This window comes from Cydia splendana, chromosome 3, assembly GCF_910591565.1.
Source record: "Cydia splendana chromosome 3, ilCydSple1.2, whole genome shotgun sequence".
NCBI classification, from domain to species: Eukaryota; Metazoa; Arthropoda; class Insecta; order Lepidoptera; family Tortricidae; genus Cydia; species Cydia splendana.
This window is the reverse complement of record NC_085962.1, coordinates 20,066,648-20,092,672: the sequence shown is the minus strand read 5'-3', so window position 1 is coordinate 20,092,672 and position 26,025 is coordinate 20,066,648. Positions and strand designations below refer to the sequence as shown.

At 36.6% G+C, this 26,025-nt stretch overlaps 1 protein-coding gene across 1 annotated transcript in view; it reads left to right on the top strand.

Moving 5' to 3' along the window:
• The window catches only part of LOC134789388 (paired mesoderm homeobox protein 2B-like), a 60,666-nt gene extending 34,846 nt beyond the window's left edge, over positions 1-25,820 (top strand). The window contains exons 3-4 of the mRNA XM_063760020.1: positions 15,530-15,743; positions 25,028-25,820. Coding sequence (XP_063616090.1) covers positions 15,530-15,743; positions 25,028-25,224 — 411 coding nt within the window. The 3' untranslated portion in view covers positions 25,225-25,820. The remainder of the gene's footprint in view (positions 1-15,529; positions 15,744-25,027) is intronic.
• Positions 25,821-26,025: the final 205 nt, after the last annotated feature.

Sequence of the window (26,025 nt, the reverse complement as noted above, 5' to 3'; positions counted from 1 at the left end):
AAACGAGGATAAACACCATGGTTTTCATAATTGTACGTTAGCGAAAAAGCACTTTAACTTATAAGTTAGGCTACGATTGAGAAAATATGCAAGCTTAAATATTTCGTTACAAAATAATGCCCTCGTGGTAATAACACTTTTGCACAATTCCCCTAAAACTATTCAACGTGTGAACCTGAAACTATCCTGGTTTCTCACATTAGCAGGTCCCAGAGGTCTCGGTGCCACTATCTATTACATACTCATTCTTAACATTCGCTGCAGGAATTAGATTGGTGTTAAATCTGTCCCTTTCACGCTAGGGTGATTTCAATATTGGTGTCACCCTTGTATGGCGCGATTATTTTTCATTTAGCCCGCGACTTGTTGTTTGGTCCCCTGACACGCGGGGCAAGTGCCGATCCTCTGGGGGCTCAGTACCAGCGCAGCGGTAACTAGAGTTCGTGTGAGAACACTGTTAATTGTAATTCATACTGTGGGAGGACCTTGTTCACACGGTTTAATTAGAGGTACAGTTTTTTGTTAAACTTTATTGTATTACAGCGAGCGTCCATAGCATTTGATTGGCCTTTGAGAAGTTAATCCTGATCTAACAAGATATGTACCAACCTAAGATAAATTTGCACCAAGCGTCGGTTTAACGCCACTTCTTTGTAACTTACCTATTCAAGATTATAAAATTTTGAAAAAAAAAAACATTCAAGAATGCTCCATTTGTGTTGCTGAATATTGCAATTAGTTACAAAGTGTATTCAGTGTATATTTTTTTAAAGTAATTTTTTTTTGTTTACTTTAATACTTTATGTGTTTAATCTTTTGATGTTTTTCTTTATTACTTTAAGTATATTATGTTTTATAATTATCGTAACTAACACAATAAAAATATATATCACTCACAGTCTCACTTTTCCTTTGCTTAAGATTATAGTGAAACCTTTTTCTAACTGTGATGATTTTTTTTGTAGTCTTTTTAAACTATTTAAGCCGCGGACTACCCAGAATCCATTAAAAAAAGTTATACCTATTTCTCAAAATCATATTTATCAATCAGATAGGATTTAAATGTATGATACAAGTAACACGACCGACTTGTATTGTTTGATTTGTTTAGCTATTGTTATCGGCGAAGTTCATTTTTCCCCCATCACGGGGGCAGCATAGGCGCGCTGTCGTGGGGCATGAGGCGGCACATATCATACCATAACTGCATCCTCGCCGAGCGTCCGGATCAATTTACTTTGATTTACTGCGCATTTTGCTAAATTCATCTATTTCGATTTGGAGATTTCTGCAAGTTGTTTTTTACAGTAGTTAGTGATCTAGTAATATGCCTTAGGTATACCGTTACCTATACTATTTATTTTGTTTTTTTTTTTAACTTTTATATCTTAAAATGGAGAACCGTTTATTCATTTGGACAGTAGAAGAAAATTACCTTAAATTGTAGTCTGTTCGGCGGTGTTCTTAATATTAAAAGCTGTAATTATACAATATAGTCGTGGAACGTTGATATTTTTTTTATTACGCCTTTTTTAGTCTGACTGGTTGGCCATATGAAAAAAAAAACAAAATTTCACTGATCTTACCTGAAACAAATATTAGAAAAAAACACGCGATGATAGAATCTCGGTAAGTACTGCGTGCTATTAGTAAATATGGTGAAGGATTTGAGAATTTGGAATTCGGTTAACAATAACGTAAATACATGATATTTTACTAAATATATCTTAATTTTATTTTGATTTCTGTCAAACAACTGTAACCTGTTCTGTTTCTTTCTTCGACGCAAAACAAGCTAAATCTTTTTAGCAGCCAGCGACACGCCGCCCCACATCTCGTCCACATACACACGTCGCTTACGAACCATTTACCATAAGCACGAGGGACAAGTGCCATTATTGTCTGAACATTAACTGTACTTTATTTTATATCATCCTCCCGTTCGCCACATTTATCATGTGGCTGATCGTCTCGCTTTGAACCCGTTTTATTGACTCGGACTGTGGAAAATATTATTATACGCGAATATATTAAACAAGTGAGGGCTTCTGCTCACTTTTAACTCCTGCATAGGCCCTTTAAATGTTTGTACTTAATGCTTTCTTTATTTGATACTTTCTATCTTTAGGTGTACTTACTAGGAATTTGTAATTGGGAAACTCTAATTCCAAACTTGGTATATCTCAGATACAAAAAATGATAGTTCTAGTGAACAAATTCGTCCAAATCATTTGTCGTTTTGGTACAAAATTAGTAAAAAGTTTGGTACAAAATTAAACTGGACAATCGAACTGGTATTTTAGTATCTGGGATATAAACTTAGGAATTAGGATATAAGCATACAAGGAAATAAATACTTAGATTGGTAACATGAATGGCTTGTAAACCACGTTTTAGCTCAGTGATTGTTTTGTTTGAGGTATTATTAGATTATTACATGATTTCTCCTATGCTTTGTTACAGAAAAATTACATATTTATATTTTCAATTTCAACTGTTTATTCTAAACTAGGCCGCTTGTGTGATTTTTCGGGTCGTTTCCATAAACAAAATTGGCCAATTAAAATTGTCACAGTATTACCTATTTATTACTCGTATTTGTAATGTTCTGTAACTTTGCTACAGAATTACAGATGTAGTGCATAATTATTATCGAATTTTCAAGAAAACGTACGAAAGTGTCTTGAGTACTGAGGTTGACTGAAGTAGCATGGCAAATACGAACGTTTCCGAGAAAATACGATGGAAAACAATTATGCACTTCATCTGTACTATCTTGATTTCTAGTCTAAAATGACAAAATCGCCATCTAGCTAAGTGGACAATGCTCCCGCCTGATTCGATTGAAACATCTGCCGATCGCTATCACTTATTTGTCGGGTCGCGTGCCGCAGCGATCGTCTGATTGCGACATTGTCGGATGTCGCTAATCACGGTGATGCGTCACATCGATTCAAATCCGAACCATTTTTAATTGAAAAGGCCTCAACGAGGAAGCGGCAGTTGTATCGGCCACGGGTGATTAATTGTTGCGGTTTTAGATCGAATTGTTATTTATGAGCTCATTGTTTTGGCGTTGTAGGTTATCGATAAGTTTTATCGGTTAGCTATATATGTATATATATATATATATGACATTATGCTGTAAGTTGTAGGTAGGTACTAATAAGTAAGAATAATAAATATCTAAAAAAACAACTTCTGTTAAAGTTATACCTACTGTAACGTTACAGGATCTAAATTATAGAGGTACTATAGGTACCCAAGTAGCATTGCAAGCTGTATATAAGCTGTATTAAAGTTTATTTGTATACTATAAGCTGTACAGTTAGGCTGTACAAAGGCTGTATAAGCGCTTATACAGCCCTTATAAGTAAAAAAAGGGCCCAAATTATACAGCCTTTGGCGTTATTAGAGCTGTAGAGTAGCTGTATAAGCAATACATAAGCTGCATAATAGCTGCATTACAGCTATATTTCGGTGTAACAGGAAACCTTAACACTACAGATAATCTCTTATAAGTACGATATAAGAATATAAGTTTTAAATTAGTTATAAGAAAGAATTACAAGAGAATAATAATCATTTAAGAAACTAAAATGTCTTAATCTTGTTCATTCGTAATATAGTAATAGCGACAATAAAGTGTTATAGTGGATGGTAAAAGTAAAAGTAAATATTATACAGGCCTTGAATGGAATTTTACATTATTGGTAAGTGCGGATTATTATTTATTGTGAACCTGTGTATCTTTTCTGGCAAAATATTTACGCGCCTGCAAAATAACAAAGAGAAACCATAAGGAAAATATCAAAAATCGGTAAAGTTACTGTTTGTTTTTAAGGTTAGAGTATCAAAAATATTTATAAATATTAATTCTAAGGCTAAACAATTTATTTTAGCTGGTAATCATAACACGGCGTTAGTCTGCTAAATATTTGCAAGTATTTCTTTAATTATATTTACAAATACGTTTTTTTATTTCTTGTAAAATGGCGACAATTTTTAAACAGCCTACAGGATAGTTGGAGAGCATTATAATCTTAGTAGCTGTGCTGTGTAATAAATAGAGTGTCTTTTACAGCTTTTGTAATTAAAACAGCTTTATAATAGAATATTTGTATTCGTTTGGCTGTATTTCGGTTCTCCGTACATAAGTTATAATTCTCTTTAGAGATCCGTATAACAAATAAAAAACCTGTACTGTAACTGTCATTCATTAAAAACATTCGTAAAAACTAAAAAACTAAAACTAGTGCCTACGTCAAATCATGGGATTAGTTGTCAAGCGGACCCCAGGCTCTCATGAGCCGTGGCGAAATGCCGGGATAACGCGAGGAAGAAGAAGACTGTAACTGTCATATATTCCTTTAGTTTTATAATACACTTATTTTCAGAAATCATTACACTACTATACTTATACGAGTGTAAAATTACGCCAAAAGATTGTTATAAGCGACTCTATCGGTAATACAGAAAAAAGCTGCCATTTATTCATTTGGTTTTATAATACCCTTACAGACAGAAGTTATACAACTACTATTCTTATAGGAGAGTAAGATTACGCCATAAGAAATAGCTTTAAAATGGGGTTGACAGATACATTTGTACAGCTACAAGTGCCAAGTGATACTACAATACAGCCTGTATACAGCTTTTACGATAAAATTAGCTTGTAGTGTTTCATAACACTTAATGTTTTAAAACGGAGTTGACAGATACTTTTGTACAGCTAAAAGTGCCAAGTGCAAGTACAATACAGCCTGTATACAGCTTTTACGATAGAATTAGCTTGTAGTCTCTCACAACACTTTTAGTTTTATAGTAGATTTTTTATATTCTGATAAAGCACCCCATGCTTCCGCAGAATCCTTTATAATGATTTTATACAGCTTGAGCTGTATAATGTCTGTAAAGTACCTTTTATACAGCTTAAATCTTTTCTGACACTCTTATACGTCCCTTAAATCACTCTAAGTTCTTAATTGGCTGCTATATTGATGTTGCCGACACTTCCATGCTACTTGGGTAGTGCGTATAAGTAAGTACTTGTAAGTGAAATTCCACCTTTACGTACCTGTCTCTGATGTTATATAGGAGTAAATTATTTTTCTACCGTGTACTGTACCTGCTTAAAATAAAAGAATAAAGAATATTTATTTAACAGAAAAAGCCTTATTAACAATTATCAATGTCCTGTGGCCCCACACTCGGCTATGCCTGTCACGTGGTAGCCGAATTTGTTATTCGTAAGCTAAAGGTTTAGTAAAAACTAATCTAATAGGTAAAGAAACTTTGAAATATTTAACCCTTATTAATAAAAAGTAAGAAGCCTCAATTAGTAATTTATGTTTTATCCCTTTAATAGGTATATAAGTGAAAATATAAACGATTACCTAATACCTAATTCAGGCTAGTAGCTTTGTATCGCGTTTATGAATAAACGCATTTAATTATTTTTTGGGAACTCTGTTTAAAAAGTATTCCGATTAGGCTTTTAAAGAAAAAGTGGTGACGAAAGGTATTTACTTTTAATTGATTATGAAAATTATTATCATCTAACCATATGGCAATTTTTATGCTTTGTGATAGTTACCCTCTTTATAATATTGTTTAAATTATTTGAAAATAATAGTGAGGCTCAAAATGTGCAGTGTATTATTAAGTAATTTATGAGATTCATCATTAGTTTAGCTCAACTGGTGTTTATTTATGGAAGTGGGGGGTGGCGGGGTAATGGCGCGTGAGCGCGCGCGCATCTGTCGAGGGTGCTCCGGTGGCCACTTGCTTCTACTGACACTATTATATTCATTGACGCTCAAAAAATATATATCATAAATCATTTCTAGTTGAAAATATACAGGTTGACAGATGGACTTGAATGTGACTAGAACTCGAAGGTTCGATAAACTTTAATTGTTCAAATCGTAACTAACTCGAGGTTGTAACTTTATTGCGCATCAGGAAAAACGTACATACAGATGTAGTGCATAATTATTTTCCATTGAATTTTCATGGAAGCTTACGAGCGTGTCTTGCTATTTCAGTCAGTCTCGGTACAAAAAGTACTGACATTTATTGAACAAGCATGACAAATACAAACGTTTTCGAGAAAATACGATGGATAACAATTATGCACAACATCGGTAAAAACCTATTTTTTATAAAAAAGGAAGAATATAAAAATCTTAACCTACCATATTTTCGTATTGTTTATGAATTCAAATTACTCGTAGCAACATCTACTACCGAGTGGATATTTAAATAATATATTTATTGAATGATACCAACATCTCAAACTACGTGAACTTGAGTAGGTACTTATATGTATGTATTGTATACTTACTTACGTTTTGCGTTATTAAGCCAGATAGAGGATGTGAAACAATTGAACGTTTACTTTTAAAGCATAAATTAAATATGGAATACTGCGAACACTAAGTAGGTATAACGAGGAAATAATATTCATAACTACTCCAAAGTATAATACATATTTGTTAATAAATAACTAACCAGATGATCCTTGTTTATTAATAAACAAAACTCAATTAAAGTAGATGAGTTGCGCCAACGCACCTGTCGCTAAACGCCGTCGAATAGCCGCCATACGGCCTGAATAAACGCGCATTCATCTCTTTATTATGATGTGTTAATCCTGGATTATCAGCAAATGTTAACACATGTTACCAGTTAGTAAAAAAAGCCAAGCGACTTCGGAACGACTTAAGTTTAACCGATGGTACAAGCTAAAATGAGCTGTAGCGTTGCGTAAATAGGGTTCGTTTAACAATGTGACGTTAAGGTGGTGGAATTGGATGGATTATCGAGGGTAGCTAATATTATTCCGGGGCGTTCGGTGTTGCCTTTTCATCCGCTAAGTATAAACAGGGGGGTGTGTTCGTGTTTGAGCGCTCGACCGCTGCGCGATTGATTTACTTTTGGATAGGTGTCCATGAACATCGGATAATTCGGTTACCGTAAGTTTGACGGAAATTTCTGGGAAATTGAAACGTTTATATTTTGAACAATTTAGGTATAATCTGATTGACGCGTTGTCTCTGTGATCTTTGTTTTATAAGTCTGCACAAAAATATAAATCTGCTCATGGACTACCTACTTGTTAGGCAACTGCTTGCTTTTATAAATGGCGACTGATCTTAAGTAATTAAAAATATTAAAATGAAACATGTTATATAAAGTTATATGTATATAACATGTTTCAATTCGAAAATTTAAAGGGCCTGTAAAATATTGTACGATACATGTGCGAATAGGTTCGTATTCGCAGCTCGAGTCGATTTAAAACTTTCGTCGATTTAATTTTTCGCTACTCGTTGAAAATACATCAATATTTTATTGTATGTGTTAAAATTCCACTGCCAGCGCGAGCTACGTGCTACGAGCGTAGCCGATATCACTTGTTTTCTGCTTTGTTGTGAAAAGTGTTAACGAATAGAGAACCCGCCTAGCGGGTCGCTGGCAATGACTATGTTCTATGTTAAACCTACTATAACATTTTAGAAAATAATATTTCAGGAGTGCGAATTGACACGTTTTACCATTCGCATTTGTTTGATATAATATTTTCTGCGGCACAGAGGCCGGGCCCGGGGCTTCAGTCAATATTTGCGAGCCCGGGCCGGGCTAATGAATACAATTAGATCATTCCGCGCGGCCTCCCGGCCTCCGAGCGCCCCCAACGTGTCAAGACGAGCCTCTGCACATAGCACTAGTTGGCATCGCAAACATCGCCAACCTGTTACGCGGCGTATGGTGGAAAATTCTAGTGTTATCTAATTAGAGCACCCTGGCGTGACGGATAGTCGGGATTTTCAGTAAATTAATGTCGTTTATAAACTTGACAAATTTAATTCAAGTTCACACCTGTACGGATATGATGGTCGTTCTTGTCTACGTAACAGCGTGATAAAACGGTGTCCGTCACTTTTTATCCCGCGGTGTTAAAAAGTGAGAGTTATTTTATCACGTGGATAAAACCATCCATAATACGCCTGCTGATTATCATTGGAATACTAACCGTACTCCCGGTACGGAGTTATCAGTCTTAAATAATTGTTATCTAGAATCCGTTGATTCTAATAAATTGTATTATAGCGAGCTTTTAACGATTATCAAGTTGTCCAATTTTCACAGCAGATTTTTACCGATATCCGAAACTCTCGAGCAGGCAATTTTACCGGGTGGCCTAATGTTTGCTTTCCAAGCTTTGGCTAACACTTTCCTTTGATGTTCCGGCCCATTTCTCATCTAGTCAAGTATTTTTTCGACTGCCAACACTTTGTAGTCGCTATACAGGCTGTTACTGACCATGAGGCTTTAAATCCAGGGCTCGATTCTACTCGCTAAACTGAGGTACTTTTATTATGACACCAACCCCGAAATCCCGAAATTTTATTTTACTTTTTCATACATATTGGCTGATCAGATGTCGACGTTTTCTATGGAAAAGCCAAAAAATTTTCCCCGATTTTAGGGTTGGTCCCATAGTAAAAGTAGCTCAGTTTAGCGAGTAAAATCAAGCCCTGGAATTAAAGGCCCATGGTCAGACACACACTGTATATTCTTGCCGATGGATAAGAAACGTTTATTTACCCTCTAAATAAATTATCTACTGTATTATGTATATTCCTAGATGAAATATGACAAGCAACTAGCATAATGGCTGATCATGTAAATGCGACCATGACGCTTCAAGTAATGTCTTCCCTAATTATTTCCGCTGCGTTTGGCACACTCGAAGCATTTTTTACATCCACGAGCCAAATAGTATGCCGAACAACATGACGCTCCCCTGCTCGCCTAATTCAATGACAAATGATCTGCGAGAAATGATTTTCCAATTTTATTATTCGGCGTATGTAGGAATTTGTGGGGTAGTTTGCTGAAAGATAAATAAGGCGGGGACGTCGCGAGCGCACTGGATGTTTTAGTTTTAGAACATTTATTAGAAAATCAAAGACGAAGTTGTCAGTATAAGTTTGCGAGTGGCCTGGCCGCGGTCCTGGCGGAGCAAAGCCGAGCTGCTGAATATATTAGCTGTTGTTTGGTGTTTGCTCGCCACGACAGCGCCACATGGCGCAGGACCGTGTTTATTTTAATACTCAGCCATTGTCGCTCGTCTGTTTGCCGAGGGAACTGTATTAAACTACCCCTTGCGGGTTTGTGAGAGGTGGTTGCTAGATAAACGGTACGAGCGTAGATCTTTCATTTGTTTTTGCGAAAATATTCTACTGTTTTTCGGTGAATAATTACGTTATTAAGACAACTGTAGGTAATGGTCACGAGCTGTCCATAACACTTATTGTAAAATTGCACTTCTGACCTTAATTTGATTAATTGTTTTGGGTTAATTCGGGCATAATTTATCCGGTTATAACATATTAGGTAACTTAAATTTTACAAAGGATTCATTCTTTCATTCATAAAATTCAGACATTTTTTTCCATTTCTGTGTGTCCGTTTGCCAGGTGGCAAAGGCATCCTCCAATCAGTGCCGGATAAAGATATTTTGATGCCCTAAGCATTACTAGACCATGGTGCCCCCTCTCCGTAGGGTCATTGAGATTACATTGAATTTTTTGGTAAGTTGAGTGACGTTCATTGCCGCATTGCAGCTGAGAATGGAAATCAGTCACATCATTTTATCACGAAAATTGACAGTGCTGCAGCAGTAACGTTGCAACAGAGTAATGCTGCTGCAGTCGCCACCCGAATGTCACCTTTATCATATCTTAGAAAGTTATTGAAAACGCGAGCGAAGCGTGCGCGAAAATTTTTCGATATATAAACGCAATTTGATAGACAGTTGAACATTTTTACTTTTAGTATGGAAATCAGTCACATCATTTTATCATGAAAATTTACAGTGCTGCAGCAGTAACCTTACAACAGAGTAATGCTACTGCAGTCGCCACCCGAATGTCACCTTTATCATATCTTATAATGTTATTGTAAACGCGAGCGAAGCGAGCGCGAAATTTTTTCGATATAAAAAACGCAATTTGATAGACAGTTGTACATTTTTACTTTTAGTTCCAACCAGGCGCGAATCCAGGATTTCATACAGAGGAGGGATGGGACAGTTTTCTATCGGCCTAGCTTCGCATAGGGCTTGGTTGTTTTCATACAGAAAATATGCAAGAAAGCAGAGCTTGGAATTGACCAAGTGAATGTGAAGTGTGAGCAAGGCAGAAGGCCCAGCTGCGAAAGAGGAAAGCTTAGATTTGGATCCACGCCCAAGTGTAATTACCTAAAGCAGTTGATCAACTTTGCCATAAGGCAGAAGACCTCGCATAAGACCTTACGCCACACTGCAAAAGAGTGGCTTGAAATCGAATCTATGCATGTAATCACGACTCTTCTATTGCTCGCTCTTTGGCTTCACTCGAAAGCGCTACTTGATAGGATGCTTTAAGTTTTCGGCTTTCACGGGGCCCCTTATACTTTGACAGTTAGGTCTCAGAATCGCGGCTAAGGAGCAACTCGGCTTGGCCGACAAATCTGGCGTGCAAGAGAGCAAAATTCGCTATAAAATCGGTAACCTATGTCGAAAAACTCGGCTGGCCGCAAGGCCGAAAGCAAGATTTTTTTCCATGACATTCAGGGCCTCCGCGTAAGGTCAAATCGAGACGGGTGGTTAGTAAGCGTTGTGAATTACCGATTGTTTCCCAAATAATTACGCGCCATTAGTTTTGCAAATTAGCTTTTGGATAGCTAAAAAAAATCGTGTGGTAAAAACGATATGTCTGTCCCTAATTTTAAAATTTGTTCACCTTTTTCAACCTGGCATTTTGGTGCCCCCCCCTGAACGTGGTGCCCTAAGCACGTGCTTGTTTTGCTTATTGGTTAATCCGGCACTGCCTCCAATCTTCTCCATTCTGGCCTTTCTATGGCCACTCTACCCCAAGTTGTTCCTGCGACCTGTCTTATGTCGTCGTCCCACCTTCCCGACTGGACGACGACAAATATGTAGGTAACTCAATATAACTGATCGCATTGATTTTCGCAGTTAGAAATAAGCTTGAAATATAATATCTAAAAAAAAGTACTTTAATGTTTCAAGTGTTGAATTGGGCACTCGACTCGGCTTTATCTCTATCAAATATAGCCACTTGAATACCACGTTGATGGGCTCTAGTGAATGAGGCAATAAGAGTCCATCATAACACTTTAATCATAATTTGATGGGCCTTATCAGTTAATGTGCAGTGAGACGGCATCTGCAGGCGTGTGCATCTCGCGTTTAATTACATTACTCGTCGCCCCGCACCACGCCGCGCCGCTCGGTTCATTTGCAAAGTGCATTTCGATGCTTCGCTCGATTGTTCCGACCCGCGCTTAATTGCCCGCCCGTTATTTATTATTGACATTTGCTTGTATATTTACTCGTATTTATTGGTCGCCATTCATTTACGTATTTTACTACTCCACTAAAATAAATCGTTAATCAATAATAGGTTGGTAGTTACAGTATTGGTGAACATTTTTAGCAAATGAAATGAACGCGTACATATTTTTTTTATGTGGATGGAATTAGGGAAAACATAAATGAAATTTACGCAATAAATATTTATTCAAGGAGCACGCATCGTATTCGATAAACATCTCGGTAAACAAACACATCGGCGGACGTGTATTTGCCCCGGGCCGCGCTCGGCTTGACTCCTTGGCATTCCGACTGCCATCGTATCGGTACTCATTTGTATTGGCGGTAGCTCCTGTATTATTTGTTTGTTTGCGGATGCCACATGGGTAGCGAGAGCTTTGATTTTTTCCGATTCGGAAATAATGTCGGGGCACCCGGAGCGATTGGCCGGCATGCAGGATCGGAGCCAATCAGGCGCGGTATGTTCGTTAGCCGCGCGGCGACTCGCTTGTTAACCCTGGCACGTACGTGGGACCTTTCCACTTCGTAGCACTGATTTTCTCTTAGACGGATTCGACGATATAATCAACCTCGACCATCTTCGAGTTCATTTGCTGAACAAATGTTCTGCAAATATTTTTCAGCGGTATTTACTTACACTGCAGTGTTGTGGCTTTCTATAATTGTATTCACCAACGACGATATACTGTTCAAGTATAGGAATGAGTCTAATCCTTAAGTACTAAATTAGTCTCATTATAATTATTACACAATGCTTATAAATCATTTCGTTTATGACACTAATATCTGAAGAGACATATTCCATTGGACTAGCGACAAATTGCAGTCATAAGTATAAGTACCTATAATCTAGAGTAGCGCGGGCGGCGTAGTGCAGTGCCCTTCAGCGGTGCTGCTGGGTCGACAGAAAAGCTAAAGAACATCGGCGACACAAACATTCGTTAGCTCCTTCTTCTCCTTTAAAGTGACAGAACTTGATCTAGCGCGTCTCCACATGGTGCACCTGTCTGTCAGACTGACGTGGCACTGGCACGGAACCTAAACTGGACCAATAACTCTTATAATTCCATTAAGTATGATTCAATGTTAATGCTTCACCTCTATGTTTCGCAAGGGCACGTTCTAGCCATATAGCTAACTATACTCCGACCGACCCCCAAAACCGCAAAAAAATACTGATTAAAGATTTATATGAGACAGTCATTATTATTTATAGAAATTTCTGGGTTTAACTCGAAGTATTTTAGGAGACCGGCCTATGTACCAAACCAGATAAAAAAACTGACGAAGGTATTTTATCTATCATCAGACCTGTTTGTTTACCATTACAAATCTGTAACAACCTTGAGTGTTAGCTGTAATTTTTACAAACCTTCATTATCTATGTACATACCTATAGGTACCTTGTATACCTAAGTGTGTAAGTGGTTTCTAGAATGTATTCCGAGTAGGTCATTAACGTTGTCGCGATCACTGCCAAGGGTAATGTACCTACGTCAGGCAAGTGGGTGGTACTATGAAGTATCTGGTAATATTTCATTCCTTTTGATCTTTAACGACCAGTTAGGTAATGTGCGAAACTATGCGAAACAATTTTCATTATTGACACAATTTGTAGGTAACAATAGGAAAAGGATATTTTCTTAAAGGGAGTGTCAATGAAGTCAAAGAAAGCATTCTTAATGAATTAATATTATAAATGTCTGGAGATGTATATGTTTGTTGATCAAAGCAGTTTAACGAATTTGGGTGGAATTGGATACCTAAACTGGAAGCTGGAGAAAATTTAAGGCATTCTGCTAAATCAACGAGTTTTATTGAGTCAGTACTGCTTAAATAGGAATGAAGAGCTCTGTATTTTCCCATATTTTAGACCGACGTTAACTGAAGAAATGAGTATAAAGGCGAGCAAACATCATCAGCGAGGAGATGAACAAATAGGGCGCGTATGATTGTGCTCTCTCGGCGCCCAGTTTTTATCACGGCCCAATCAGCGCCCGTGGCAGTTGCAATTATCTCTGGCACCAAATCGAATTATGATCAATTCGGATTGGCTCGAATTCGAACGAATATAAAACGGTTTGCATTAAAATTTGGCGCGCGATGCATGGGATGCGTTCCCATTAGTCGGGTCGAGTTTGTTTGTTTATCCGAACCCACGTACGTTCCGGACGTTTTTATTACTTTTTTGTTTCCCGTTTTGTTTATGTTTCTTTTACGTCATCGACGTTCAGTCAGGTAATCAACGTGTTTGAGAACAATCAATTACTAATCGATACGTGCGGCTTTAGATTCACTGCAGGCTAAATTAACACATGTGTACGTGGAGCACTAGGTTTGATATCATATTATAAGGAATGACATGCTACTATGATATATCAGTATCACATAGGTACCGAATTATAATTTTAAATTGTACATATTATTATTATTTTTATTTATTGACATTTAATTTATTATTAAAAACTTTATATACATAACTATAATCTACGGCACCATTCCGCAGGGGGATATTTTGTAATTATTTATTTTAAGTTTAGTTTTATTTATTTTTAGATTTAGTTTTTAAGTTTTGTAGGTTAGTTATTTAATTATGTTTTTTTTTCTAGGTATAATTAAATTAAAAGCTCTATTTACATTAACCCTTAATAAATCTAACATTCCTTTCTAGTAATTTGATTTGAAACTGTAATTCTTAATGTAGAGTTGTGTTTTTGTTTTAAGGAAGTACTTAAGTATGGGAAGGGTGTTGCCGCTGTGGATTTATGTCTATCTATAGGGGGAAGCGGGGTAGATAGGCACAAGGGGCAGTTTTGAACACCCACACTAATTCCTTAACTAAAAACTTATGTTGACCTTCTACAATGCTAAAACGTGGCTTTGTATGTGTGAGTGAGGTACCAGCTACGGCACATCTCTCCTGCCAGCCGTTGTGGCTTGGTGCGTGAAAACGTTTTTCCGCGGTTGCGTAGTAAATAAATTATGATTTTTTTATCGAGTTGTGGTGCGAAATTTTAGACTTTACAGGATGAACATTATAATGAGCGCTAAGTACGTTTATTCAGTAATAAAGTTAACTTATTATTTTAAAGAAATACTTAATAGTATATTAAAAAAATATATTTTTAATTTATTTGACCATTGGGGTACTTTGGTACAATAAAGTTTGGGGCAGCTTTGAACATATCAAAGTGCCCCTCTAGTGTATCTAAGTGCCCCTGCCAGTTTTTATGTTAAGAAAAAAATTACAACTATTTTTTTAGTGAATACAAGGCGAACGTACAAGAAGAAAGAAAATTGACAAAGAAAAGTTAAAACAACTCAAGTAGCTTTTTATCAAAAAATGACACTGATATCATTAAAAGCTTTTTTTTGTTGTTTTAGTACACCTGCTTAATAACTGTAGTATGTTCTAATAGCACCGCACTTAATAGACGTTTTATAATGTTTAAAAAGTATACTAGTGGTCAGCTAACTGAGTTGATCTGTAACGTGTGCTCTGCGGGGCAGTTTGAAACACTTGCGGGGCACTTTGATTCACGTACCAAAGTACCCCAAAATGATGTATCAAAGTGTCCCATGTAATATATCAAAGTGCCCTGCAAGTGGGGCACAATTGAACAAATCCCTTTTTTTGTTAAAATCCATATATCTCTTTTACTGGCCATAAATTTAACAAAAAAAGATATACTTTGTGTACCTTAGTAAATTTGTCATCTATTAAGTACAAAAATAATGTAAGTATTGTGAGTTCATTTTGCGGCCTAAAATTAATTTCAAAAAAAGGTGTACTAAGCTGCCCCGCTTCCCCCTATATAGGTATTATTATCATAAATGATACTAACAATTTTAGTAGCCGTGGTGTATCGATATAATTCAAGATGGTTAAAGGTTTTGTTAGCTCTTAGAAAAGTAATTTTTTTAAACTAAATTAACCTATCGTCAAGACAGACGCCTGGCCCACACACACGAAACAAAAAACGTGAAAATATAAAAGGTGACCGAGGTCAAACATCTCGTATTTATTCTTGCCTTGTAAATCGTTGACATTCATGTTACACAAACGATGCAAAGCTCATTCAATTGTCTTCTGAAGAATAACAGTGCCACTTTCGTTTTCAGGTGTGGTTCCAGAACCGGCGAGCGAAGTTCCGTAAGCAGGAGCGGTTAGCACAGCAAAAAGCAGGCGAGGCTCCAGTGAAGGCGGAGGGGAAGCGAGACAAGCCGGCGTCGCCGGCCGTGTCGCCGCACCCGCCGCCGGCGCCCGCGCCGCAGCCTGCACACCATGCCCTGCCGCACCTCTCCCCGCCCGACCTCAAGCCTATCACGTCAGCAGGTAAATATTTTTGTACGTGTCAAACAAATTACTTCATAATAATAATTAATAAATATTACTTACTTAGCGTCTTGTAGACTACGTTAGTCTACAGTGTGTAACTGAACGAAAAGCAATTACTCAAACCCGTTAGTGTTTAGGTCATACTGAGCAACTTTTACTATGGGACCAACCCCGAAAACGCGGAAAAATAATTGGATGTTTCATACAGTTTGCTGGTCTGATGTTGAAATTTCCTATGGGAGAGTCAATTTTTTTTCGCGATTTCGGGGTTGGTCATATAGTAAAAGTTGCTTAGTATGACCTAAACATTAACGGGTTTGAGTAATTGCTTTTCGTTCAGTTACATACTGTACCTATAGCCTGTGCTGGGAACTTCCTAGCTCTCGCAGAGGGATATGCCATAGAAATGATTTGTGCTTACTGTGTTTTGTATAATTTTGTGAGGCTGTTTAAGATTATGATAACCGTAACCTTTAAAAGGATAGATAGTGGACGGGCCTTTCTTCATACAAACATCCCCATGGTCGGGTTGTAAGTTTGTTTGCCACCATCTTAGCATGAACAAAGGAATTGGGTCAAAAACATTCTGTGTTCGCGTCTTTCCTGTAGACATACACAAGAGTTAAGGGCTATAAAGGTTAATTTTCTTATTTAACAATAAGAGAAAACTAGCGTGTTCGCGCGAACTGTACATTTTTCTCTTCTGTGGGCAATAGTTAACAGCTTGTGGGCATGTAAGTAATGATTTTATCACAGTCCTCTGAATAAAAGGAGGACCTTTTCACGTGGATAAGGGTTAAATAAGAAAATTAACTTTTATAGCCCTTAACTCTTGTGTATGTCTACAGGAAAGACGCGAACACAGAATGTTTTTGACCCAATTAATATTCTAGAACTTCGGTTGAAAAGACTTCAGTTCGCGGCAGTAACATCGCAAAAAAAAACAACGGGTTGCACTCCGGGAGTGCCGACAGAAGTGAAAACTCAATGACTAGTCCAAAATGTCTGCAGCACTATGTATTGACCCATCCTCCTTTCTATTGAAAAACTTTAGTTCCGAAATTGCTCGCCAGTGAGCTTAAATTTGTAGCGTTAATTGTTTAAAATTCGAATAGAAATTGTAAAGTTACCTTGCAGACCTCGCATCTACAATAAATATATTTGGTCATGATATTTTGAGTTTCATTCACCAGTACTAGAGTTCACTTTTATTAGCGATTTCATCAAGATATGTAGCTTTATTGAATTATATTGGAGTGATATGAAGTTATGTAACTGTGAGATCCTCGTATTTCAGCCCGTACAAGATTAGAACATTGAGTTTTATTGCTTAATGTAAAAGTCCAGTTTTAAATAATTGACCTGATTATGATACGTTATGACTAAAGTTCTTTGGTGAATAACATTGTCCGTCACACATGACGTCAGCGCGTTACGCGTTACGCTGTCTCGAGTTTATCATTTTTTCCCCACCTCAAAAAGTGCTCAGCGCCGCTAAAGAAGTTTTCACTTCAAAAATTGAATTTATTTGTTGACTACCTGTGCCACGTAGGATTCGGCCGGTTCCTGTATCATCCCCTCCTCTCCGCCGTTTTCTCTCATTTTAATGTATTTCAAAAATAAAGTATCGCATTAGCATCTATCTCGAAGGCTAAGCTTTCTACATGCTAAATTTAATAAAAATAATTTCAGTAACCTTAGTGTAAAAAGTGACAGGTAGGTTTCTACCTGTCTACATGGCTGTCCCGGTCTATTAGGTAAATGTCTATTTACTTTCGCATTCATAATAGAGTACAGCCAGCATCGAACTATCGTACCTACACAAAATCGCGCCAAATATATTATTATATGCCACAATATACAAATAGAGAGCTTTACAAATAGAGCTTACTCATATCCCTACAGTTAATATTCAAAAGTATCGACCACAGTCTTATTGGTCTATTTATAGAGACATTTGGTTTCTATGTAAGTACATATTTGAGAATGATATATACTTTTGACGAGTATTCTCATTCGCTTGTATTGATGCTGACTACTGATGTACCTTTCATATCTATTAATCGGATTTTGGTCGTTTAGCAGTCGTTTAGGCAGGGTGCCTAGGCAATCTAGGTATTAACATCAGCAGCTCTGGAACTGGAACGTTCCAAGTACAGAATGTGGTGATAGTTTAATGTGTTTAGGTATGTAGCCATATTGCGTACGTCATGGTGACCTAACATTTATTTTTACAAGATAATCTTGGCGTTGGTGCGATGGCACGATGAAAAATGTGTATTTTTTAATATCGAAGAGCTTTTCGTAACACCACTCGCGCGGAGAGACTTGCCAACAATAAATTGTTGTGAGCATGGCCCTAATTATAAATACTGTGAGCTAACTATACCAACTTTTACCACATATATTTATTCTAGGCGGTATGACAAGTAGAAAATGTTATGTCAACGTAAGTTCAAATTAGCCATTTTAATTACAAAATTAAAGGACCGTACATGTAAGTGAAGTTCCATTCTTCCATTTGATTTATACGATATGCCTAGCCCGAGACACTCGTTCCTTATTGAATCTGAATTATAACAAAGGTTTCTCGTGTAGGTTTCAGAGAGTTGGACGCATATAAAATATTAAAAGTCTTAAAACCCGGCTGACATATTCATTCACTTTTTCACGCGACATACATAGTTATAAACATGAGAGGGAGCCATTGCGGCTTGCAGGGATAATACAAAAACGCCGCTAATCTCCGCCGCCGTCCTCGTCTCTCATCACCTCTTCACCCTACTCCAGCCAAATTTCGTTCCTGAAATTTCCTGAACAATTTCGTTCATTAGCTGTTTGTAAACAACGTCTTACGTCGCGTTATGAGATCAGCATTTTTTACTTGTTAATTTTTGAAAATATATCGCGAATTTTTAATATAGGTACGTGTGGTGGGTGGTTTTAATTTGTGATGTCTACTCTCAACTTTTTCATAGACTTTTCGTTGGATAGTTACATAAATGTCAGTTTTGACATTTGGCTGGGAAGTTATCCACGAACAATACCAGTGCAATCTGCATCGCAACGTTGGGAATAAAGGTAATAAAATAAAACGCGATAGGCCCGGTAAAAATTATAACTTGATATTTAGAACAACTGCTAAACTAAGCTGCTGCCTACAGGATACATAGAGTTAGACCAAGACAAGTCTGCAACGATTTTGATAACAGACGCAGTGCAAGTGTTATTTATACGTCATAATTTCATAGAAGTTTGACGTTTAAAATAAAGCTTGCAATGCGTGTGCTATCAAAATCGTTGCAGACTTTTCTTGGTCTAACTCAAACTTTTTATTCTTAGTATTAGGCGCTAGAATCTAGGAATAAGGTTTGCCCTCCACCCTCCATGTATATAGTTTTCACTAAAATACTAGTGATTAATTATTCTCTTTCTTCTGTGTGTAAAGTGGTTACACACTTAATTATAACTTGTTTTTTTAAGAGCAGACGCGGAATTTGTACCAATCTGTCAACATTTGAAAATATATCCGTGCGCATTTCAACCTCCCATGTTCCATTCGTAACCAGATCACTAGAAAAACAAGTGAACAATAATTCGGTAACACGGCGGGAAGAAGTTGATAACTCGAGATATAAAATTGAAGAAAATTGAACCTCATATCATTTTATTTTAAGTTCAAATTTCTTCAATTTTATATGTCGAGTTATCTTCTTCGCGCCATGCACGTAGTTTAAATTGAGCATTTATTACCTACGAATAATGTAATAGGAAAAACAATTAGTACCATAAAATGGGGTGAGTAGGCGCAAAACTGACATTCAACCTCGATAGCATTGTATATAATAACTGTTCCGGACGTTTGTATTTTAGTTTTTATTTTATGTTGGTTAGTTCCATTTCCCCACCTCACCCCGTAGTCCCTCGTATTTGGGGTGAGTTGGGTTTTCATACAAAGTTGATTTTGGAACTTTGGAACTTCGTTGGATCGATTTTTTTTATTATGAATATTACTATAGCTCCATTTTAAATTGGAATACATTATTAGTCTAATAAAAGGTAACTTAATACGTCATCCGGTCTATGAAAACAAATCTATTGATATCTGTGTGTATTAAAATCGGCTCAATAGTGTTGATACTACAGTGGAACATACAACGCAAAGAAACCAAAGTAATTACACACTCGTAGACTTCTAAAATCATATTTTTAGGGTTCCGTAGCCAAATGGCAAAAAACGGAACCCTTATTGATTCGTCATGTCTGTCTGTCTGTCTGTCTGTCTGTCTGTCTGTCTGTCTGTCTGTCTGTCCGCCCGTATGTCACAGCCACTTTTTCCGCAACTATAAGAACTATACTGTTGAAACTTGGTAAGTAGATGTATTCTGTGAACCGCATTAAGATTTTCACACAAAAATAGAAAAAAAAAAAAAAATTTTGGGGGTTCCCCATACTTAGAACTGAAACTTATAATTTTTTTTTTCATCAAACCCATACGTGTGGGGTATCTAGGATAGGTCTTCAAAAATGATATTGAGGTTTCTAATATCATTTTTTTCTAAACTGAATAGTTTGCGCGAGAGACACTTCTAAAGTGGTAAAATGTGTGTCTCTCCCCCTGTAACTTCTAAAATAAGAGGATGATAAAACTAAAACAAATATATGATGTACATTACCATGCTAACTTCCACCGAAAAATGGTTTGAACGACATCTAGTAAGTAGTTTTTTTTAATACGTCATAAGTCGTAAACCGCAATTTTATTATGTTACTTGCTGCTACGGAACCCTTCATGAGCGAGCCCGACTCGCACTTGGCCGCTTTTTTTCAATTGTTATTGTGAAATCATTATAAATGTTGTTGTTGAAGAAAACACGATGTCCAATTAATAGTTTTCTTTTAACATAAAATGCCACGAAAAATAATTTGGTTAAAATACGACTTACACTTTAAAACTTTTATTAAACCTAAAGTATTTTGAACATTAACTATTCAACAATTCTAGAATTTAGAATTAATGTGAAAGCTTTGAAATTTACGATGTGGCGATATATTGTACGGAAATATGATAAAAGTCACACAAACGTAGCCGCAGCCATACAATCGAAATCACGCTCGCATTTTAAACGATATTCTGAAATAACATGAAATTTGACGTGAACATGTTATATAAAAACTGAATACATATTGCCTAATAACTTGACATGTAATATTTAAAATATTATAATTAAATGAGTATGAGTATGACTATGACTATGACCATTCGATTCGATTTTGAGTTAGAGCGAATAGGTAGAAGCTTTACAAGCAAAACTTCTACTTGCTCTATTTTACTTCTATTAACCCAGGAATTTATTTTCAGTACCAGTCGTACCTTCGGCTCGATTCGGAAAATTAATTAGATTTCTACTAGACTTCAACAAGTTACGATACGGATAATTTAAAGATAGATATGTCAAATTTGACGTTTCCGCGATTCTGGAGGTCCTCTTGAACGATTTCGACAAGTTATGACTTAGATATCCAAGTCACATCTAGTCGATATCTAATGTAGATCTAGTTGATCTCCAAATCGTCTCAAGATCTTGTGATTATCTCGAAATCCGAATAGGCCTGTTTGTCACAGTTACAATAGTATGAGGTCCCTTCCCTAGCGACTTTCATATTGATTATCTATGTGACAACTTACGAAATGGTTCTGAAATTAAATTCTTTCGCTGTATTAGACATAGATATATGTTACATAATGTTCATGTCAAGTTTCATGTAATTTAAGCATGTCGTTTTATAGTGAGAGCTTAACTTCGATTGCATGTTAGATTTTTTAAGTGAAAACTTCTTTAGCGGCGCTGTGCACTTTTTGTCTCACTCGAGACGAGTCACGTGACCGTAAGATTCGTAAGACGTAAGACGGACACGTGACCTGATCGAAAAACTGTTACAATGTCATTGAGTTTTCACTTCTGCCCGCACTCCCGGAGTGCAACCTATTTTTTTTTAGTGGCGGGTTCGTGTGACCCTTTACAACTATTTCAAGTTGGACTTTAGGTTTTGAATATTTTGAAGGTTTTTGTGTGTTAGTATAAATATTAAATTAATAATTAAAGTATGTATACCTAAGTACACAGTGATTAAGTTGCATGGATTTCTTGAAGACACCATCCACCTTAATATATTTGTTTTAAATAGGATTATGATTTATGTATTACAACAGTTCTGCACCTATTAAATATGTCTTTGCCTTTTATCATAACTAAAATACATGAAGAGTTATTTGATACTATCTGAATAATGTATGTAGGTGTGGTGTATTACGAAACCCGCAACATTCTAAGGATAAAACGTTATAAACATGCTGTTGTAATAACAATATTGGCCAGCGGCCCCATGTATTTCTGTACCAACAACTGAAATCTCTCAAATGTTGCATTGATCGAAATTATAGCATACTGAGTCATTCTTACATTCCCGTCGCGATCACGAAGTGTGCTATTTTGGGGAGTCGCAGGCTGCGTGGGCGGCCATAACAAGGCTGCTTTCGACAAATACACGCGTCATGTTTAATTCTAATAAGCGGCTTATAAATAGAATTATTAACCTGTTTTTGTTGTGACAAAGAAATCTGGGTCAATTGTGAAAATGCCCATGACCGTGCTTTACTCGACTTCAGAATATTTTACTAGAGAAATTTCTGCGTAGGTACCTATTGAATTCACCTACCTATATTATAATTTTATTACTGAATCTATTATAACTGACTAAAAAAAGAAATAGGAAATAAAAAAAATCACGGGAGCACGCATTCTAAAAATATAGGTAACTACTATAAATATAGCTGGTCAAGCAAATCTTATCAGTAAAAAAAGGCGCGTAATTAAAATTTTCTATGGGACGATATCCCTTCGCGCCTACATTTTTCAAATTTGCCGCCTTTTTCTACTGACAAGATCTGCTTGACCAAGTATAGTAGATTGTTAACCAAGGGTTGAAAGGTACCCATTCCTGTCGAGGTAGTTTGGCGCTCGAACGCAGTGAGAGCGCCAATAGTCCGAGACGGAAATGGTGCCTTTCACCCGAGTTAAACACTCTACTTTTCATATCGAATGCGAGGAAACCAAACAAGACAACGCAATTTCGCAAAATCAGTAATTGAAGTACCTAATAGACCTACGGCCTTGATTTTTTTCCTTAGGACTTACTTGCTATCGGAGACTTTACATGTGTGAAGATTAATAACCCCTAGCGAAAATCAATTAGATTGCAATATTTACGAAAACACACATTTTTTAACAAACTGCAGTAATTTTTAAATTATTTGTTCATTATAGTATGAAAATCGGGATTGCCTCTTACTTTTTAATTTTATACTTTTTCGTTCTAAAAGCCGCAATAGACTACCGGACCGCACCGCGACCTTGGTGCGCCGCACCACGTAATAACATAATAAAAGTATTTTAAGTATTAAATAACAATTTAATTAATAATATAAGAATTTTTTATCTCATATTTTTTTTGCTAAATAACTTTAAAAACCAATTTAATATCGTACAAACGTTTAACTGTGGCTGTATAAGATTCTGCCTTTGCTCATTTACGCAAGTGTAAGGTTTAAATAAGTTTTTTTGGTGTATTCCTTTTGGTTCTCGCCTTATGAAATCGAGTAAATAGAATTCAACGAAAGAAATCAAGAATAATTTGTTTTTAACAATTTACTTACATCATTTTTTATATAAAAAAAGGATCAACGTGAGATTAGTAAAATTAAACAATTACCAATTGTTCCAGGCGAGGAAATAAAGACACTATTTTTCCATTTTGTTTCCACCCAGTTGTTCGTGGGACGGGGACGCAGAGGAGTACACCACTTTTCTGCGCTAGAGCATAAACGTATCACTTTCTGCGCACCTTTTAGAACAACAACGATCCACTTTCAGAGCATGAGATATGAAAAAGTAATAAAAGTGTTAGGTAGTTCTTGTTTCGTTGTTTAATAAGTAGGTAGGTACATACGTTGTGAATGGAACGCATAAATCTTACTTTTAGGGCAGATTGTTTACCTATGTTTATCCTTTTTAGAACTCTTTTAATACACGCGGTCGCAACTACTAACAAATACCTTTTTGCCAATGATACTACATATTTGGTAACAATTCAAGAATCAAGAACATTTAGCTATGATGATTAAATACTTAGGTACTTCTATATACCATTGTGTCCAAAATTTGGCGGTGGTGGGATCATCCCTAGGATTTTCAAGGCATATAAATTGCTAAATATAATTCTCTGCCACTAACGTACATAAATATTAATAGTTTTGTTTAGCGACTGCGGCCGAGTGCATGGTTTTTGCGTGGCCATCGTATCAGGCTTTATGGGCTGGTGCCGCGCGGTAATGGCGGACTTGCGGCCACATTAATCACATTAGGGCCACCCACCGCCCGCGCCAGATTTTCACTTCGGCTCATTTGCGCTAATTGTGCGCGCGATTGTCACTCAGGCCTGAATAAACAACGGAGCCGCGCGCAAGGATTAGGTGATTAGTGCTTAATTGGGTTACCGCGATTATTTCATGTTCGCCCGACGGCTGCAGTCTGATTTCATATTCGAACAGATTTTGTATGAGTTTGTGATGTTGCGATTTGGCTAAGTTATGCTGATGCGAGTACCATTGCATTTGAAATTATGATTATGAATATTTAAAAGTTCAAAAATTTTTATTGTTTTGTTACATATGTAGTAAGTAACTGAATATGTACAGGTACTTGCGACTCCTTTCTGGGATTAAAATTAGAGCAGTACTTATTCAAATGCGCCCATAAATTATTCCCATAAATTATTCTTAGCAAATCAGAAAGTTAACATAAAATATTCGCGAGCATACGAGTAAGATTCCCTATTTATTATATAAACGCTAATTTTATTGTGTCTTGCATTGCCACAGATCGTCACATACTTGCCACTACTTGCGTCCACCTTTGACATGCATTGACACTTACACAATAGGGTATTTTCCTACTAGTCAAATCAGTTACTTTTAAAGAACTGTCAAAACGATTTAATCTAATATGGAATATATGAAACATTACATCGTAACGTCACGGTCAACTCACCTACTTTTTATATTTCTATCCGATTTATTAAATAGAACTTGTGTTTAAAAATAACTCCTATCTGTGTTTTTTAATAATTATCTGGTGCTTTATTTCATGCATGGTGTAAAATAATTTATTTTAAATACAGTATAATACCCTATTGTTATAATGTATGTTTCTGTATTACAGCAAACAAATTATGCGAAGAGCTGAACGGTATCGGAGGGGGCGGGGGCGGCGTGGCGGCGGGCGGCGGCAAGTGGTCCGGCGGCTGCGGGCTGCTGCGCCAGCCCTCGGGCTTCCCGCTGCTCAGCGTGGCGCCGCCGAACTACCTGCTCTCCGACCACCTCGGCCCGCTAGCCAAAACGAACAATCATCTTTTCTAATGGCCGTAGCGTTGCCCCGGCGCCGCCCGCGACCTAGCCGCGCTGCACACTAACCCACATTCCTACTAACATTCCACGTGATATGACACTCTTCCAATATTAGAAGTGAAAATTAGAATCAAACGATTTGTGACTTGTGACGAAACTCGAAGTGAAAACAATATCAAGTGCCAAAAGTTCGTGTCCATTAAATTGTATTGCAATAATAAACTTATAAAACGAATTTTAGATTTATTTATCGTAAGATGGCAAGTACTGTTGCATGTACATGTACAAGGATGTATGATATTACAGATTTAGACATGTAAATAGGGTAAGTAGCTAACGTTAGAATAATACAATTTTATGTGATAATGACTGTAAATAAACATTCCAATCGCAAAACAATGTATACGTTTGTGAAGTATACCATTTGTATTGTATAAGAGAAATTAAAGATTATGGATGTTGTGTTTTAATGTGATTTTTTGTTAAGTACCTGTATTACCTATCCATTTGGTAAAAAAGTGCCAAAATAGAGTTATAAGCATCGAGTTAGAGACGCAATATTAAAATCGCTCCTTGATACTAAAAATGCGATGTTAGCAGCAAGAGCAAAGCGTTAGGAAAACTTGGTCATATTTTGTAAAATATTCAATACCGGTAGTGTACTGCAATTTAATTGTTTTATTCTAGTCACCGACAAATCTAGTCAGATCATCTTGAATTTGTAAGCAAAGGCACAAAACCTGTACTATAGATATATTCGTTTTCCGTAGTATATTAAGTATATTTATTTTACACAATTGAAATAATTATTAT